This window comes from Dicentrarchus labrax, unplaced genomic scaffold (assembly GCF_905237075.1).
Source record: "Dicentrarchus labrax unplaced genomic scaffold, dlabrax2021, whole genome shotgun sequence".
Lineage (NCBI taxonomy): Eukaryota > Metazoa > Chordata > Actinopteri > Moronidae > Dicentrarchus > Dicentrarchus labrax.
In genome coordinates, this window is record NW_026136705.1 from 10,590,777 (window position 1) to 10,608,513 (window position 17,737).

The 17,737-nt window shown below is 40.7% G+C and overlaps 2 protein-coding genes across 3 annotated transcripts; both read left to right on the plus strand.

Annotated features, from left to right (window-relative positions):
• Nucleotides 1-5,722: 5,722 nt before the first annotated feature.
• dhx33 (DEAH (Asp-Glu-Ala-His) box polypeptide 33) lies at nucleotides 5,723-12,633 on the plus strand. 2 transcript variants are annotated; one of them, XM_051400316.1, is made up of 12 exons: nucleotides 5,723-6,098; nucleotides 6,397-6,557; nucleotides 7,093-7,320; nucleotides 7,518-7,688; nucleotides 7,859-8,044; nucleotides 8,261-8,372; nucleotides 9,097-9,256; nucleotides 9,419-9,507; nucleotides 9,598-9,725; nucleotides 9,885-10,088; nucleotides 10,201-10,287; nucleotides 10,896-12,633. In XM_051400316.1, the coding sequence occupies exons 1-12, from the start codon at nucleotides 5,888-5,890 to the stop codon at nucleotides 11,202-11,204; spliced, it is 2,046 nt and encodes a 681-aa protein (XP_051256276.1). In that variant the 5' UTR covers nucleotides 5,723-5,887; the 3' UTR covers nucleotides 11,205-12,633. The 2 variants fall into 2 exon arrangements, with proteins under 2 accessions (XP_051256276.1, XP_051256277.1); XM_051400317.1 differs by lacking the exon at nucleotides 5,723-6,098 and adding an exon at nucleotides 6,134-6,207 and having other exon boundaries at nucleotides 10,896-12,451.
• A 1,397-nt stretch (nucleotides 12,634-14,030) lies between these two features.
• On the plus strand, nucleotides 14,031-16,916 carry c1qbp (complement component 1, q subcomponent binding protein). The gene is made up of 6 exons (XM_051400339.1): nucleotides 14,031-14,431; nucleotides 15,182-15,332; nucleotides 15,420-15,513; nucleotides 15,664-15,759; nucleotides 15,854-15,979; nucleotides 16,104-16,916. The coding sequence occupies exons 1-6, from the start codon at nucleotides 14,179-14,181 to the stop codon at nucleotides 16,251-16,253; spliced, it is 870 nt and encodes a 289-aa protein (XP_051256299.1). The 5' UTR covers nucleotides 14,031-14,178; the 3' UTR covers nucleotides 16,254-16,916.
• The last annotated feature ends 821 nt before the right edge of the window (nucleotides 16,917-17,737 follow it).

Below are 17,737 nucleotides of genomic sequence, written 5' to 3' on the forward strand. Positions count from 1 at the left end.
GATAATTGAAATTGTACACAGTTAAAGGTCCAGTGTGTAACATTTAGGAGGATCTAATAAAATATATCGATATAATATTCATAGCTATGTTTTCATTAGTGTATAATCACTTGAAAATAGGAATTATGTTTTAATTACCTTACAATGAGGCATTTTATGTACAGATGCCTTCCATGTAGTCTACCATTAGACCAGAGTGGACAAACCAAACACTGGCTGTACATAGGGCCTTTCACGTTTAATGCAAGTTTTGCAGCTACTGTATTCTTCTACACCTTTGACAGCCCGTTCTCATTCCAAGGTATATAGATGCGAGTAGTGTTCAGTTACTCGCAATCTGCAACTTCACCACTAGATACCACTGAACTCTAGACACAGGTCCTATAATTCTGTGGATTATCCATTTTTCTCCTCAGAATTGGACTTGAATAAATTAAATATATTTAATTCTATTTTTAAATGATAATTAAAATTACTTTGTACATTTTTTTGTTGAATTGTGTACTTTATCCGACGTTTCCAACAATGTTCAAAACCAGTGGAATCTGTCATTTGTCAACCACAATCTCTTTCTAAAAGTTGTTTTGCTGCCTAAACCTGAGCAAACTGCGACAGTTTCGAGGGCATATCATAGGCGTGTCCTTTAAGACTGTGCACCCGCAGATACTGCCTTTAATTACCTGGAAAACACGGGATGCGACAGTGGAGGAGGAAGGAAGTGACTAAGCATAAATAAAACTTATACATAAACAATACATTACTTTGTCCCTGAACATTATTTCTGCCTGAGTGATAACTGGTAGATTTTCATCTGTGGTTGTTTAACAGCAATAGAAATAAGTCATGTGACATTGTTTTGATATCCTGATGAATTTTATTACTGCACGCACATCCGATCCTACGCTACTTCATGACATCATGTCATCAAACTACATCTTTTCTTATCGTTTTAAAAAGGGAGAAATTACAAACTGCGCGTCTAATGCTGTGGGCACCACACATTACACATTATTAAAGGTGGTGGCAGACATTTTAGGGCCGAATATCTCAAAAACCTGGACAGATAGATGCAAAACTATCAGCATGGATAGGTGCCACTAGATAAGTGAGAAGATATTTTCAGTAATTTGGGTGAAGGGGCAGCGGGTGACAGAGACAGAGCTGAAAGTGGGGATCAGCAACCTGTGCTAACATGCTGATAGCAGGTGTCATTTTTACCAGGTTCATCAGCTTCAGTTAGCATGCTAACGTTTGCTAATTTGCACTGCACACAGTACAGCCGAGGCTCTTGACAAATTCTGACCTGCTGATGGCGCTAGATAAAAAGTCAAGGGATGGGCAAAAGTTATTAGGAGTCATCCTCTGGGGACCGTGGCAACTTGCAATGGCAATACATCCCAAGTGAGAAAGAAGGTCTGGATTAGAGTTCTCCTATAGTTTGTAAATATGTAACTACATACATATTTACAAACTATAGGAGAACTCTAATCCAGAGACCCGGAGGCAAAGTGTGAGGGAGAAAGTCAAACAAACTATGTAAATATTTATAAAATACAAGAAAACAGCAAGAGGAGAGGGAGAGACCCCGGCACTATTGGCAGAAGAGCCTTGAACTCTGAGCCGCATGCATGGGAATGAATTACATTATAATATATTATATACGTGTGACGCAGCCCAGAGCTTGTGCCGATGCTACCTCTTAATTAAAATTCTATACATACCAAAATGCATAAATGTAGTAATTTCATTTGTAATGATATATTTCTAATCTCAACTGTCCCAGAATTGTCCCAGACGCTGTATCTTTGTTCCCAGGGAGCTACTTTTATTGTCCCCAAGACAACAAGACATCCTTAATTTCGAGTGCTGTTTACTACACTCCTCTTCCTCGGCAATGAAACACTTTCTACTGAATTTTCTACTATTGCAATGCAGCATTGCTGCACTTCCTGTGTATTACTAAATAACCTGTGTTTCAACCAAGAACATGTTGGTGCATGAGCCGTTTCCTTAAATTTGACTTGTTTTCACAAGTCATGCCCTGGTTGCACGATGCTATGTAGGCATGTGCCGCACTGCCTGGACCATTGTAGAGGGAAGGTTTTAACCCCTTCAGACCCTGTGTCCATTACAATGGAAGTCACTTGACAGGGGCTTCTTTTTTACTTTTTGCAACATTTAACAGACAAAAAATAGGTATGATGTTGTCATATGATGTTGGTATTTTAAGAATTGTTTGGACCCGATGTCCATTGAAATGGACAAGAAAAATAACAATTAAAGGGTTTTGATTAAAAAAATTTTTTTATTGATTCTCATTTCTGGTTGCATTAAGGATGGGAAAAAGTCATTATTATATTTTTCACAACCTTGGAACATAAGGCGGGTCTGAAGGGGCTACAATGAGCAATTCAAGGACATTTTCTTCCCCGTGGCTCTGGATGTAAACGCTGTTGCTTAACAGAACTGTTGACACGCTGACTAGGGGCAGGAGAAGGTGATAGTATTGCTATTAATTAAAGCAGAACATGAGAACATCATTGTCAATCTTATTTGTATGTGGTGCTCAAGAGCATAAAATATTTAGGGCATTAATATATATATATATACTTAAATAACAGCTTTGAATTTCACATCATGAGCCACTAATTCTTGAGGCTTGAAATATTCTCACTTGGTTCACTGAAATATTCCCATTGCATATCTCTGTGAATTATCTTGCCTTTGTATTTTACAGTGTTGGTTTTGCAGTTATAAATAGTGTTTCCTGAAAACGGGTTTTGTAGTTGTTTAGTGTGACTATTGTGACAACTGTCAAAAATGGCTATCTTGTGTTTTTATTATATATTGAAGTGGATATGTTATAGACATTTCTGTGGTCTCCTCCAGACAGATTAAAGTCCACCATGCCTAGCAGTAGGCTAAATCCAGCATGAAAAGGCTTATCGGAATCAGAAATAAACACTGTAAACAGACCATATAAAACAGACACACAGACTGCAACTGGCTCCCAAAGCTTGCAGTCAGTGTTTGTGAAGTAAACACACCATATTGCCCCCTGGTGGCAGCATCAAAGATAAACAACACATTCCAGAGCTTTATTCTGTTGGGGCCCAAACTTATGGAAGATTTAAACGGCCTAAATAAAAACAGGTCACACAGCTGACATTGTGATATGTATTGGAATGTTATGTACGCATTTACTGTGTTATGATTAAATGAATGACAATTCATTCAGTTTGTTTTTTAAGGACCTGGTCTGTAGGATTTAGTGGCATCTAGCAGTCAAGTTGCAGACTGCATCTACCTGAACACTGCTCACGTCTGTATCTGACAGTCTGGGAATGTGTAGTGCTGTAGGAGAAACTAAGGTGGCCATGAAACTTGTGAAAGGCGCTCTGCAGCAGGTGTGTCTTTTGTCCGTTCTGGGCTACTGTAGAAACATGGCGGTTCAACATGGCGGACTCGATGAAAGGCGTTTTTTTTTTGGTAACACAACAATTCCTATATTCAACCAGTTGATTGTACACTAATGAAAACATACATATGAATATTATGTTCTATTTCTCCCAATAGATCCTCTTAACTGAATTCACTGTGACCTACATTTTCCATGGCACGGTGTGTACAGTCAGACACTCAGGGATCTTCTTGGCACCTAATGAACGTTAGTTGTTCAAACCCAGTGGAATTAGTTAGTTAACAAGTGTTAGCTTACAATAAACACTGACTGGTACAATGGAACATAAAAGATGTCTGCAAGGACCACTGACAGTCAACTGTCACTTTTGTTCTGACAACACAACATAGTGCTAAATTTCAGAAATCTACCATAGAGATTAACTAATATGAGTGTGCTGACACTAATTAACACTTAACGTCTGTTTGTGCAGCTTCCTGCAGCACAGTACATCCCTTAAAACAGCAGACAGTCAATGACTAATGGAACTTAGCCTTTATTCATACTATAGCCTTTACTTCGTAGCTGTTTTTTCATACAAATAAGAGGTGGAAATTCAGTTTAGCGTCAGTTTTTCAATAAACCTTATAGTATTCCACATCTTTCTTACATTATTGGTATTATTCACCTTTTAAAGCCAGCAATGCACTTTAGCTTCAGATTTTCAACATCCAGCATACACACAATTGTTTTCAGAAATGGTTCTAGTTTCAAGTTCCTCATGCTTCCGAACTGGGCCGGTTGAGAGCATGCGTTTGAGACTTTTGCCGGCCATGCTGGCTGACCAGCACCACCGCTACATACATGTACATCACATACGGGGGGCACCAAAACAGCCTAGAGATCATTAATCATAATGAGCATAATGTTATATACAGGGCGCAGAAACTAATGTTCTCATGTTTTGCTGTCATTTAAAGCTCTCCTTTGCAGGACAGGGGGCCAAGCTCAGCTCCACTCACACACATCAGTTATTGTAGTTTTGTATTTTTCATTACTAATTTGTGTGTGAGTTTGAGTTTTGAGTGAGTTTGCTTGTTTCCGTTTAGTTTGTATTGTTTAAAAATGTTTATTTTTAGTTTAGTTTTTATTAGTTTCGGTTTTAGTTTTTTTTAAAACTCTAATAACCTCGACAAACAGAAACACACACAGAGCAGATAGACATCAGAGAGGCCGCGGTGCAGATAGTGAAGCTGACTGTTAACTCCAGTTGATGACAGATTAAGGACAAAGTAGAAAAACCTGCTTTGTTGTTGTTACACCCACAGTACACTTGCTGACCAAGGAACCAGCTAAAAGGAAAGATGTCTACATGTGGTATTATATGAGTCTGCCACGAATCTGAGGGTACGTCAGGAAGGACTCATACTGACTGACGTCTGTGTGCTTGATGTTGTGAATATTATTTATTTTACTACCATTTAGATTTGTTTCAGTGAAATATTATTCAGTGTATGCATTCAAAAAGCGATTACACTCAGGGCATCCAAATGGCAAGACTGCCTGTTGGCTCCCCGCACACATAATAAATGTGATAAAATATTTTAATCATATGGCTTGACTTCGCCAAATGTTATTGGACTGAATGGATCAAATTCAGTCCAATAACAAACACATGTTACTTTTCCAATTACTGGATGAGAAAAAAAGCTTTTTGGTCCAGCGTGTCATCCCGCAAGCTGCAATACCCTGTGTGGCCACTACGCCAGAATTCCTTCACAGCCACAAGCAGTTCCTGGACGCTTCAGGGAAACTAACAACCGTACCTTGCATTTCGTACTGCCAGGTCTATGCTGTCCCCTGCTGGACAAAACTGAAATGCAATACTCTTTTTCGCCTTGTTTTTAATGTTGTGATTCGATTTTAATATGGCATGGAAAAATGTATCAGAATGACAAAACAGGCAAAAAATCAAATAATTGTAATTTCAGCATGTTTTTTTTATTTATTTCCACAGTAAAAACATACATACAAAAGAACACTTCACTTTATTATTTTTTTATTTAATTATTTTTTATTTAGGTATTTTAAATCTTCCATAAATCTTCAATCCCAGGCAGATGAGTTTTATTTCAGAAACCAGAAATAGCATTGCAGTCCCAGAGTGGGATTGAAACACGATGACAACCGCCCAGCTATAGACAGACAGGTAACCCTTTGTACAGCCGAGGTTCATACAGTTCGTGGATGTACCTGTCTGTCTGTCTGTCTGTCTGTCTGTCCGTCCACACTCCGGCTAAACTGAACAGGGAACCTGTGACGTCAAACGTCTGCGCCGACGTTTACCACGTGGGGACGTTTCTGCAGCGGTAGCAAAACATCCGCAGTGACGCTCTCCTGTCTGTCAGTGAGCACGAAAAAAACTTTTAAAAGAGTCTCCAGAAAGAGCCGCGAAGCTTTCGCCATCAGAGTCACTTTCTCCAGACCATGCCCCACGACCCCGACCCTCCTCCGGCTAAAAGATTCAAGCCGGGGTCCGTTTTTTTCCGTCTCGACAGGAATAAGCCTGGAATGCTGCTGCCTAGAAAGGGGAATGCAACCACTCCAATAGACGTCCAGAGGAAACAGCTTCCGATCTACCAGGCGAAAGCTCAGCTACTGAACCAACTGAGACAGCTTCACACTGCCATTCTGATAGGTACAGTGCTAACATACATACATATATAATATAATAATATAACACTGCTCTGCTCTCACACAGAGTCATGGTGTCAGCTCTGTAATGTGCTACAGCTCAGTTCCAATTGGTACATCTCTACAAATCTCTTTTTCTTTTAAATGAGTTTCATTTATTATAGCCTGAATTAATTTCCCAACTCAGTAAGTGAGTGGTATCACATTTAGGCTCAGAAATCCTGTCATTTACAGCAGATTTATGGTGTTTCTAACTTGGGTTTTTGTTTTTGTTACTTGACCCATTCTTCCAAATGCATCAGGGGAGACTGGCTCTGGGAAGACCACTCAGATCCCCCAGTATCTGTATGAGGCCGGCATCGGACGACAGGGCATCGTCGCCATCACTCAGCCCCGTCGAGTTGCTGCTATCTCACTGGCAGGAAGGGTGGCAGAGGAGAAGAGGACACAGCTCGGCAAGCTGGTATGCACAGACAGGCTTCCCACATACCCAGTGCTTAGTATAGGCTTTGAAATATAGGCTTTTTATTGTAAACAAACTTAAGTCCTCTTTTCATTCATTGTTACTCAACAAATCCCACTGAGTGTGTCCTGGAGGGAAAAAACCCAAGATGAATGCATTTCCTTCCTCATGTAACATTTGCAAAGCTTGAATATTTTAAACCCTGTTTACTGCTCTGACTAGCTGGCAGACTTGCCTTTGTTGCCACATTACTACCACCTGTAGATCAGCAGTATAATGTGAAACCATTAGCAGGGATGTGTATTGGGTCACCCGCATGTGGGCTTGTCCCGAGATGAACAAAGCAAGGACCCACTCACTAAAAAACAGCTTCACGACGCTACGAAAACTCTACATGGAACCTTTAATCCGCAGCTTAATAATAATACAAGTCTTCATTGTATGTGCGTGTGCTGTAATAAACATTGTTTGACTAGCTGTAGTAATATCAGTACTTCATAAGTCTTGGCTCTTATAATAAATCGCTTCTTTTCAGGTCGGATACACGGTGCGTTTTGAGGATGTGACCTCCTCTGAAACAAAGCTGAAGTTCATGACAGATGGCATGCTCCTGCGCGAGGCCATCGGAGACCCCTTACTGCTGCGCTACACTGTGGTGGTCCTGGATGAAGCTCACGAGCGCACCGTGCACACTGATGTGCTGTTCGGCGTGGTTAAGACTGCTCAACGCAGGCGCAGAGAACTTAATAAGATTCCCCTGAAGGTAGGAGGACTTCAGACAGATATTTTACTCTCATAGGCAAATCCTTTCGCTGCGTCTGCTCGTGAGATAAAAAGCCTCCCCTACATTCAGTCCTATAAGCTCATTTTCTGCCTCTGCTCTGTTGATCTGTTTGAGCATCTCCTTAAATACACCCAAATCCCAAAGTGCAGCTTCTTTCTTCTGTGTCACCTGCGCAGGTCATAGTGATGTCAGCCACCATGGATGTGGATTTGTTCTCTGAGTACTTCAACAAGTCCCCTGTACTCTACCTGGAGGGCAGACAGCATCCCATTCAGATCTACTACACCAAGCAGGCCCAGTCAGACTATCTGCAGGCCGCACTCGTCTCCATCTTCCAGATCCATCAGGTAGTCTTCAATATCTGTGGAGGGACATCTACTTTAATCACTCATGTGGAATCAGCTGTATTTAAATCAAATCCCCAAGAACACTCTGTCCCTTTAGCGTTATAGGAAACTGAGCTGTGTTGATTCTTCTTGACACTGGAACAGAACGCGGTTTTGTTGTTTGTGCACAGGAGGCACCTCCGTCCCACGACATCTTAGTGTTCATGACGGGTCAGGAGGAAATCGAGGCTCTGGCGCGGACGTGCCGGGACATCGCTAAGCATCTCCCTGACGGCTGTGGCCCCATGGTTGTTATCCCTTTGTACGCGTCTCTGCCCCCAGCACAGCAGCTCAGGGTCTTCCAGCCAGCTCCCAAGGTAAAGGCAGCACTAAGCACGCAGGAAGAATATTTATACTGTGGCACTGCTGTTCTCAGCTGTGTCTCTGTTTAAGACACGTCTGCCATTGTTTTAGCTTTACTGCAGAAGTGTCACACAAAAGTGCCTTGTTCTGTCATCACTGTACAGCTACATACATCAGTTTTATATTATTGTATGCTTCATGCAGAACGTTGTCCTCTCTGCCTTTTTCAGGGATGTAGGAAAGTCATCCTCTCAACCAACATCGCCGAGACGTCAGTTACAATATCTGGGATCAAATACGTCATAGACACAGGGATGGTGAAGGCCAAACGTTTCAATCCAGGTAAGTTCATGAAACACTGAATAATGACTAGTGCCTTTATTAGTCATAGACAAAGAGGAAACCAAGTTTTTTTTTTATCACACACAAGCCGAAGCAGAACTTTGTTTTTTTCTTCTTTTCAAACCCATTAATCATCTCACCACCCCTCAGATCTGGTGTCCCTTTGGAGGGGCCCGATCCCTAGGTTGGGAACCACTGGACTAACTTTATATAAAGTAGTTAAAGTTAAAATGCTGCTCTAACATCAGTATCAGTTTTATACACCTAATAATGTACTATATAATAATATATCAGGCACTGTACTGTTTGATAGGCTACTTTAAGTATATTTAAAGGATAATACTTCTGTACTTTTACTTAAGTAAGATTTTGAACACGGGACTTTTACTTACAGTGGAGTCATTTTTTTATTATTGTGTTGTTACTTTTTACTGGAGTAAAAGATCTGAGTCCTTCCTCCACCACTGACCGTAGAGAGCATGTACAGTGATGCACAGTACAGCTGATGCTCAGGTGTTTGGTAATAAACCAAAGTACTGGACAAATATAAATTTTGACCTGCTGGTGGCGCTAGATGAGAATCCAAGGGATCACCTTATATATTATAAATATACTTTCTATATATAATTACATCCTCCAAACAGTAACATCAGCAATGGTTTATATTTATTTATAATATAATAATATTTGTCGTCTTATAGTACATGTGCTGTGTGACTCTCAGACAGCGGGCTGGAGGTGCTGGCGGTGCAGCGGGTCTCTAAAGCCCAGGCGTGGCAGCGAGCGGGCCGGGCCGGCAGGGAGGACTCTGGCTCCTGCTACCGTCTCTACACTGAGCAGGAATTTGACAACCTCATCCCTATGACAGTGCCTGAGATCCAGAGGTACCGCAGGACTCCTTTATATTCATTGAGATAATACAAAAATGTGCTTATCTGCAGGAATCCCTCCCACATGGTGATTTATTTAGGTCAGTGTGATTGAATGGCCTGTTCTCCTGTTCCTTTTCGTGTGTGTGTGTACGCGCGTGTGTGTGCGCGCTGCAGGTGTAACTTGGCCGGTGTGATGCTGCAGCTCATGGCTCTGGGGATTCCGGATGTGATGAATTTTGATTTCATGTCCAAGCCTTCTCCAGGTAAGATGCAGTTGATCATCTATCACTACACACCTCTGGTCATCCCGGAGGCTCGGTAGGTCGTGGTAACCTGTTGTCTGTTTATCCCAGAGGCCGTCCGTTCTGCTGTGGAGCACCTAGAGCTGCTGGGAGCTGTGGAGAGGAAGGAGGGGCAGGTCTTCCTCACTGCTCTGGGCAAGAAGATGGCAAGCTTCCCTCTGGAGCCAAGATATGCCAAGGTAAAAGATGTTTGGAAATGCATTAGCTTATTACACAAATAGATACTGATACTGTTGTGGTTCTGACAAAAAGTGACCCACAGCGACACGCGGGTTGCACGCGTGACCCAGATAGAATTTGGTGCAATACTTCCCTGCTTCGTTTGCTCCATTTCACAGACCATCCTGTTGTCCCCGGACTACTCCTGCTCGGATGAGATTTTGAGCATTGTGTCTCTGCTGTCAGTGGACACTGTACTGTACAACCCTCCGGCCCGGCGGGAAGAGGTGCTGGCTGCTCGTAAGAAGTTCAGCTCCAGCGAAGGAGACCACATGACACTGCTCAACATTTACAGGGCGTTCAAGAAAGTCAGTGGTAACAAGGTGAGTAAAGCTGAATGAGTAGGGGGAGGAAACGTATGTGGCTAAGCAAAATTCACACATCAAATTATGTTGCTGGGCAACCTTATAATATGGTATATGTCGACTGTTAAAGGAGTGGTGTCGGGAGAACTTTGTCAACAGCAGGAACATGGGTCTGGTGAAAGAGGTCCAGGCGCAACTCAAAGATATCTGCCTTAAGGTACGCATGTGAAAATCCTCATGAATACTGTGTGGGGCTGGGCATTATCACCTGAACTCAATATCACAATTCATTGTCACCTTTACCTTGTAACCATTAATGAAAGATTGGTACAGCTGGGTACATCCGCAGTATTTATTTGCTAAAGCAGGAAAATTCACAGTTATTATTTCACATCATTTGTAGCTATCAAAATAATAAATATCCTAAAAAAACTCTCTCTGTGATCTTTTTTGATCTTGTCACTGTCTGTTTGGAGTTTCTCTCTTTAAAAGTGTCCTGCAGTGTTTGTTGCTACAGTGCAGCCTTTACCTGAGTTAAAGGAATATACTGTAATCTGCTGAATGTTTATTTTCCTCGTCTGTACATCTTTTGCGCGGATTGCATTAATAAAATACTGTTTCTGTTTGCGAGGTACAGAGACACAGAGGTACTGTAGAACAATGAGTACTGTCAGGTTTTTTTTTGTTGCAAACGTTTAAATAAGAAAACAGCCAACAGTGTCATTATGTTGCAGGAGATGGTGATCATGATATCTAGTTGTGGAATAGTAGTATAATAGGATAATTGTTTCGAGCTAACATGTCCTGCTCTTCTTGATTTACCAGCTGAATTTGAAGCTGGGGTCGTGTGGGGCAGACACGGCGAATGTTCGCCGCTGCCTTGCCCACGGGATGTTCGTCAACGCAGCGGAGCTACAACCCGACGGCAGCTACTTAGCTCTGGACACCCACCAGCCTGTGGCCATCCACCCCTCCTCCGTCCTTTTCCAGGCCAAGCCAGCATATGTGGTCTTCAATGAGCTGCTGCACACTTCCCGCTGCTACATGAGAGACCTGTGTTTGGTGGACGCTGACTGGCTGCTGGATGCAGCGCCAGAGTACTTCGGCCGCAAACTCCGACCCACCAAGAGCTAACCAACAGAGAAACAGGACTGCAGTAAACCTCTGCAAGGACACCTTCCTCGAATCTCCCAGTGACAATAAAACTGGAAAATGGATTCTCTCCACAAAGCTGAATTTGGATAAAGACACTTATCGATTTCATACAAGTGCGAATCAGAACAGAAATTTTTTTCTGTAGTAAACTTCTCTGGATTTCACTACCTCCCAGTTGACAAGCATTTGGCATATGTCACTGCAGCAGAAATCTGCACATTGAGGCCTCACAACTTTGACTTCCTCTAAGACTGTCATTCAGATTTGATTAACTCTGTTCCCTCTGCCTGATAGTATTTCATCTTGCCATTCGGCCATCTGTTTAACACTTAAAAAAAAGTGTTTTCAAGGTGTCATGCATTAATTCATTTGCATGCATTTTAACAGCACAGATAACCTCACAGGAGTTCAGATAAGCAACGTCTTGGGCTGATATGATTTATCTATTCATCCTTTCCTAAAAATCGAATCAGACTCGATAGATTGCTACATAACTCTATATATGTTAATTTCACATAATATTGTACTTCTACGTATTCATTCTTAAGCCACTCACCCAAAAAGACTCAGATAGTTATAGTAGACTAGCTAGTGGTTGTTCTTTTCAGCACATTATGAATAATAGTGAGGAGTTGACTCACTTATCTCATTGTGTTCACCTCTGTAATGTTGGCTTCTCAGAAGCTAAGAAAAGCAGTCTTGTCTTGAGCCTCACCGTGTTGGTTTTGGTTTATACAAAGTGGTCTTAAAGGGTTTTATATATGCAAGGACAGCACATTTGTCTAAATCTATGAGATTATGTAATTACAAGCAAACGTTGGGTTAAAGTACGAGGTTTTTACGTCACAGTAACATGATTTCACTTTGATAATTAGTCTACACTCAGCACTCGTCCTGTTATCTCGTGCATGCCTTTTTTCAATCTATGATTGTATCACCAGTTCCTCAAACACATGCAAATCAGGAGAAACAGCATGCCTTATTCTCCAGCCTCTACGCAGACTAACCACACATGTATGCTGACAAAAAATGTATGCAATGCATGGAGTTTATAGTTAATGATCTGATCACTCAGGTCTTCCATACTTTGTAGAATCATCACCATGTGGAGGAAAAGGATGGATGCCCCTCTTGTCTTTTTTTTTACACTGGACTCAGGATTGTAAAATATACACTGTTACCTGAATAAATAAATTTACCAGTTTCTAACTTTTAAAAATACCAAATATATCTGGGGTTGCTGTAGAGAGCAGTCAGACTGTGTTACAGAGAGGTTGTATGTTCAGTGATCTCATACAGATCAAACTGCCCATGTGCTTTATAAGATTTATTTTCAGTCACAGAGGAAAAGTAGACCAATTAAGAGCTGCATGTTATGAAGTTTATAAGATTAAATGCATGTCTTTGATGAGTTTATTAAGAGTATATTTAATATAATTTGTTAAAGTCTCAGAGAGCAACTCTGCTTGTTGAGAGTAAAGAGGTACAGGGGAAAGCATCAGTCACTCCTCAATACAGCCATTATTTAGTCATATATAGTTACATGACACATCTCCAAACTATGCAAGATCAGATTAACAGGCAGTGTATGGATGAATTCAACCAACAGTGGTTCTTTTTCTTTTCCCTTTAAAAAGAAAAAAAAAATTTCCCCCCCCCCAGACTTTAGCAATCATTAACAATGACAGGGGAACCAAAATTACAAAAAAAAGGGTTGAATTTTAATTAATTAAAGGTCAGCACAATAGCATCACCAAACTCTTGTTTGTTTATTTTCCCAACACAAACCATATTCATTACTAAATTTTTCCTGAGGTCATCCACGCCCCAGTGCACTGTCTGAGGACCTCTGCCTCAAAGTAACGTGCCCCAGGTGATGCTCAGTGCTCTCAGAGGATAACTGAAACAAAACCTGGAAGATGCAGAAATGCATGAACCTGCTGGCCAACCATCCAGTGATTCTAATTAAATATTCTTTTAAAAAATGACTAAAGAAATTATTGTTTGAGAAAGAACACATGAAAGTGGGGTTCATGGAAACAGCTCCATCTTCTGGCAGCAGGGCTTCATGTCAATGATGAAACTGATTCGCCTCATTACATTAAAACATACTTTACATGGAATGATGAGAAAGAGAGAGATTTTGTTAAACACACAGTAACAAACATACAGGAACTTGTGGAGAATACATATATGAAATAAACATGAAACAGTGGGGGAATCAGAAAGAAAAACATATAGAAACAACAAATAGACAGTAAATCTCCATCTCCAGGCATGAAAAAGAAGCATAAAATGTCCCCACAAACCGTGCTATTTCACTGGAATACAGTCTTGTTAGAGACAAGAACAAATATTGTAAGAAGACACCAGAAGGAGGGCTTGCTCTTCCTCTATTTGCTACAGTAGATAATATTTAACAATAAGAATGATCATATTAATGTTGGAAATAGGTGAATTTTAATGGTACATATTAAAGAAAATAGGCCAAGAGTCGAAATGTAATGTATCTTAAGTGATATCCAGTTCTTTATAGCTGACCAAAATCGTCTGGATACAGAGCTGTCAATGATACAGAGAGATAGATACTGTATAACCTTCCTCTGTATGGAGCCACAGGGGGCGCTGTCGCACAGGTTGTGACCATATTATTACTTTTATCTTTGAAAAATATAAATATTACTTAATTTGATTAGGTTGTGCCAGATACTATATTACTATATGCTATGTTTAGGATTTGTTTAGATACAGACAGTTATTTAGTTTAATTTTTCTCGCTTTTAAAGTATTATTTCCGGTGCAGAGGTCATAGTTGGGAGAGGTCAATGTGTCCTTCCACACGTGTTTTCTTCTGTAATCTTGGAGAAGCAGCAGTAACGGGGAGCTAGACGGTCACTCTGAGCTGTCAACTAACTTATTCTGTCCTTACACGTCTTAATATTTCTACACAGTCATGCTAAAGTCCGTTGTCCGTGCGGTGGGAGCCGCTGTTCGCGTTTCTTCGGCCGCCTCGTCCACAGCCCGAGCTCTGCCGCTCAGCTGCCCGACACTGCGTTCTCCTAGTTCGGCAACAACCCGGCCCTTCACCCGGTCCCTCTGGATGCTGAATAACAACGGAACCTCGTCAGGATACAGGCCAAAACTGTTTAGTTCAAAAGTGTTGAACCCCTCGGTATCGTGTGGATGTGGAGGACTGCACACGGAAGGTAACATTTGATGTCTTAAGTCTTTAAATGAGCTAGCTAAGTTAGCTTCCCTCGTATCAGCCGGTATTACATGGCGACAGAGCCACATGCTGTACAGAGAGGACCTCACGTTAATGGCACTTCTCTCTGAACACATTTAAACCCTTAAACACAACTCATTTGTGTCTTTTGCTGTCGGAACTGAATTCGGCACTCACACTTCCGACATAGAAAATAAGCTCTTAGAGCTGCAACGATAAGTCAACTAGCTGTCAACTATTACATTAAATGCCAGCAGTTTTTTCAGTTATTTCTTAAGAAAAAAATATATTTCAGCTTCTCAAATGTTCTGGTTTCTGTAGTCCGCTATGGCTGAATGTCACCTTGGGCTTACGGAAAAATATATCACCATTTCTACCATTTTCTGGACAAAAAACCTAATTGATTTATTGAGAAAATGGTCAGCTGATTGATTGATTGATTGATGAAAACTAGGGTTACTTGCACCCCATTCTTGGTATAAACTTATCAAACCAAGAGCATCCAATAGAAACCTGGGAATGCAGCCTTGAGGTTGGCGTGCCAGCTGGAGGTTTTAGGGGGAAGGTTGGCTTGAAAAGCTTTCTGCATGCAGTTAAAGTCCATTAAGCAGTCTAAAGCAGAGTTAAGGAAACTTGCATTGCAGTTTCTGCAGCACAAGAAAGATTTAATTTCCACTACACACGTTCTGTCATAATTACATAATACACCCTGTTGTACTTTTTTAAACAGGTGACAAAGCATTTGGTGAATTCCTGTCTGATGAAATCAAAGAGGAGAGGAAGATCCAGAAAAATAAAAGCCTTCCCAAGATGTCTGGAGGATGGGAACTGGAGATGAACGGCACAGAGGCAAAACTCACAAGAAGTGTTGCTGGAGAGAAGTAAGGCTGGCACTGATGGTTGTTATCCAATCCTTGTTGACTGTTGGGCACACTAACAAGCTCTGGATCTGTCTTCTGTTTTTTCAGAGTCACTGTCACATTTAATGTCAACAACAGCATTCCTCCTAACTTTGAGGAAGAGGCAGAACAAGGACAGCAGAAGTCAGCAGCAGAAGAAGAGGTGAGTTAGAACAAACCTGATGGTTTAAGACTGTATGTAAGCAGTTGTACCTGCACTGGCTTGTAAAATTGTGTTTGAAACAGAAATTGACTGTTAACATTAAAAAGAAATGACATTAAACTGATTTATAATCCTGTTGTTTCTCTACAGCCAGAGATTGTGTCATCACCGAACTTTGTTGTTGAAGTGACAAAACAGGCTTCAAAACATTCCCTGGTGTTTGACTGCCATTTTCCTGAAGACGAGGTAAGCATATACTGCACTGACTTATACAGAGAAGAACATATCAGATGTGTACTATTGACAGCAGTTTGGTAACTCAATGATTTGCTTTTCATAGATGAGCCACGGTGAAGGAGAAGAGGAGAGCGACATCTTTGCCATTCGTGAGGTCAGTTTCCAGCCTGAGGGAGACTCCGATTGGAAGGAGACCAGCTATACACTCAACACAGACTCTCTGGACTGGGTAAGATTTGAGTAAACGGAAGATAATCAGAACTTCATACACAACACCGTTATTGAAGCCAGTGATATCTGCGAACATGAATCATTTTAACTGGAAACAACGTCATTGTTGTGGTGTTCTCCAGGCCCTGTATGACCACCTGATGGACTTCCTGGCCGACCGGGGGGTGGACAACACCTTTGCCGATGAAATGATGGAGCTGAGCACGGCCATCGAGCATCAAGAGTATATTAAGTTCCTGGAAGACCTCGTAGGCTTTGTCAAATGTAACTAATGTTAGCTATAAGCTCAATTTCACTTGTGTTCACATCTCGACAAAGTTGGAGGTATGACGAGACCATGTTAAGACTAAAGGCAGCACTGATTTATTGAATGATTGATAGCTTTGGTACTCTAAAGCAACTGATGATTACCGGCGTTAGTGTCTGTCAGCCATGTTGCCAGCGGTTGTCACATTAATACAATGTGAAATTTTGCAAATGTGTTCTCTTTGTTTAAAATGTGACTATATTTTTCTGTAAGTTAAAGGAGGTAGTTTAAATGAAATATAATGAAGGCCATGAACAATGCAGGTCAGACAATGGGCAGAAACCATCATTATAAGATATATATTTCTCAATTTTAGTCTCAACTGCAGTGGTTTAATGTGGTCCAATTAGTATCTGTGAAAGTTCAACTGTCCTAAAGCCAATAAAGGGACAATGTGTCAAGATGTGAAAGCAAAACAAAAAGCTCCTTAAATTAAGTTATTCTGGCTTTATAAATACAGCTTCTGGTTTTATAACTTGACAATCCTGCTTTTGATAAGGGAGTTCATGTTCACTAATACTAATGTGACTGACAGACCATAATGTGTGTAATCTAAACTTGAATGGCACACATCAGCATGTCTTCAGAGAATAGAAGATCAGTGTCCAATAAAACAGTTTATTATTAATGGATGATGTTATGGTTGTTTTTTAATGCCAAGTCAGAATCAGACCACCAGTTACTGATAAAACACTTATGGATGTCGGACCTTAAGAAAAGCAAGTGTAAGCTAGAGTTTGAACATTTGTATATGATTAAGGATTGGATATGAGTCTTCAGATCTTAAATTACTTAAAAGTATAAAGAAAAGGATAAGTTGCCTATTTTACTGTCAGAGCTTCTGTGACCTTGGAAAACAAGGCGATCACACACACACACACACACACACACACACACAGCTTTAATGTCCATGTGCTGAGTCCCAGTAGATACTGTGTTTCATAAGGACTTGCAACACTAAATTGTTTTTTAATTTAGTAAGAGTGCAACATTTCAAGCAAGATATAGTGCACATCTCCAGATTCAATCAAATATGTGTGGCACCATGCAAATACACAAATGCAATATATTGAAAATACTATCAAGCAGTGATGTATACATAAAATCAAAGTAATGAGATCATGCAAAATGTAATAGCAAAAGGCAGTCAACTGGGGAAAGGGGGTTCAGATATCAAAATGAAACTTGCACTGGTTAGAGTGAGTTACATTCTGCAGCGCCATGCTGTTTAAATCAACTAAAAACAAGACTGTGAGGTTTGTTTGAAAATCCTGTAATTATCCCAGAGAAGTCCTTATTAACAACAACTGTCCATCAGCAAACTAATACATATATTAAACTATTTTAAATGACACTAGCTGTATCAAAGTAGAGGAAACACCTCAACTTTATTCTTGTTCACCACTTCTTATTAGAATTCTTTACATATTATAAGTTATTTAGTTTTAT

Coding starts and splice junctions, on each gene's coding strand:
- dhx33 (XM_051400316.1), top strand. CDS start 5,888: ATGCCCCACGACCCCGACCCTCCTCCGGCTAAAAGATTCAAGCCGGGG. Junction 8,045..8,260: donor TCTTCCAGCCAGCTCCCAAG/GTAAAGGCAGCA, acceptor TGCCTTTTTCAG/GGATGTAGGAAAGTCATCCT. Junction 9,257..9,418: donor ACAGTGCCTGAGATCCAGAG/GTACCGCAGGAC, acceptor TGCGCGCTGCAG/GTGTAACTTGGCCGGTGTGA.
- c1qbp (XM_051400339.1), top strand. CDS start 14,179: ATGCTAAAGTCCGTTGTCCGTGCGGTGGGAGCCGCTGTTCGCGTTTCT. Junction 15,514..15,663: donor AGTCAGCAGCAGAAGAAGAG/GTGAGTTAGAAC, acceptor GTTTCTCTACAG/CCAGAGATTGTGTCATCACC. Junction 15,980..16,103: donor ACACAGACTCTCTGGACTGG/GTAAGATTTGAG, acceptor GGTGTTCTCCAG/GCCCTGTATGACCACCTGAT.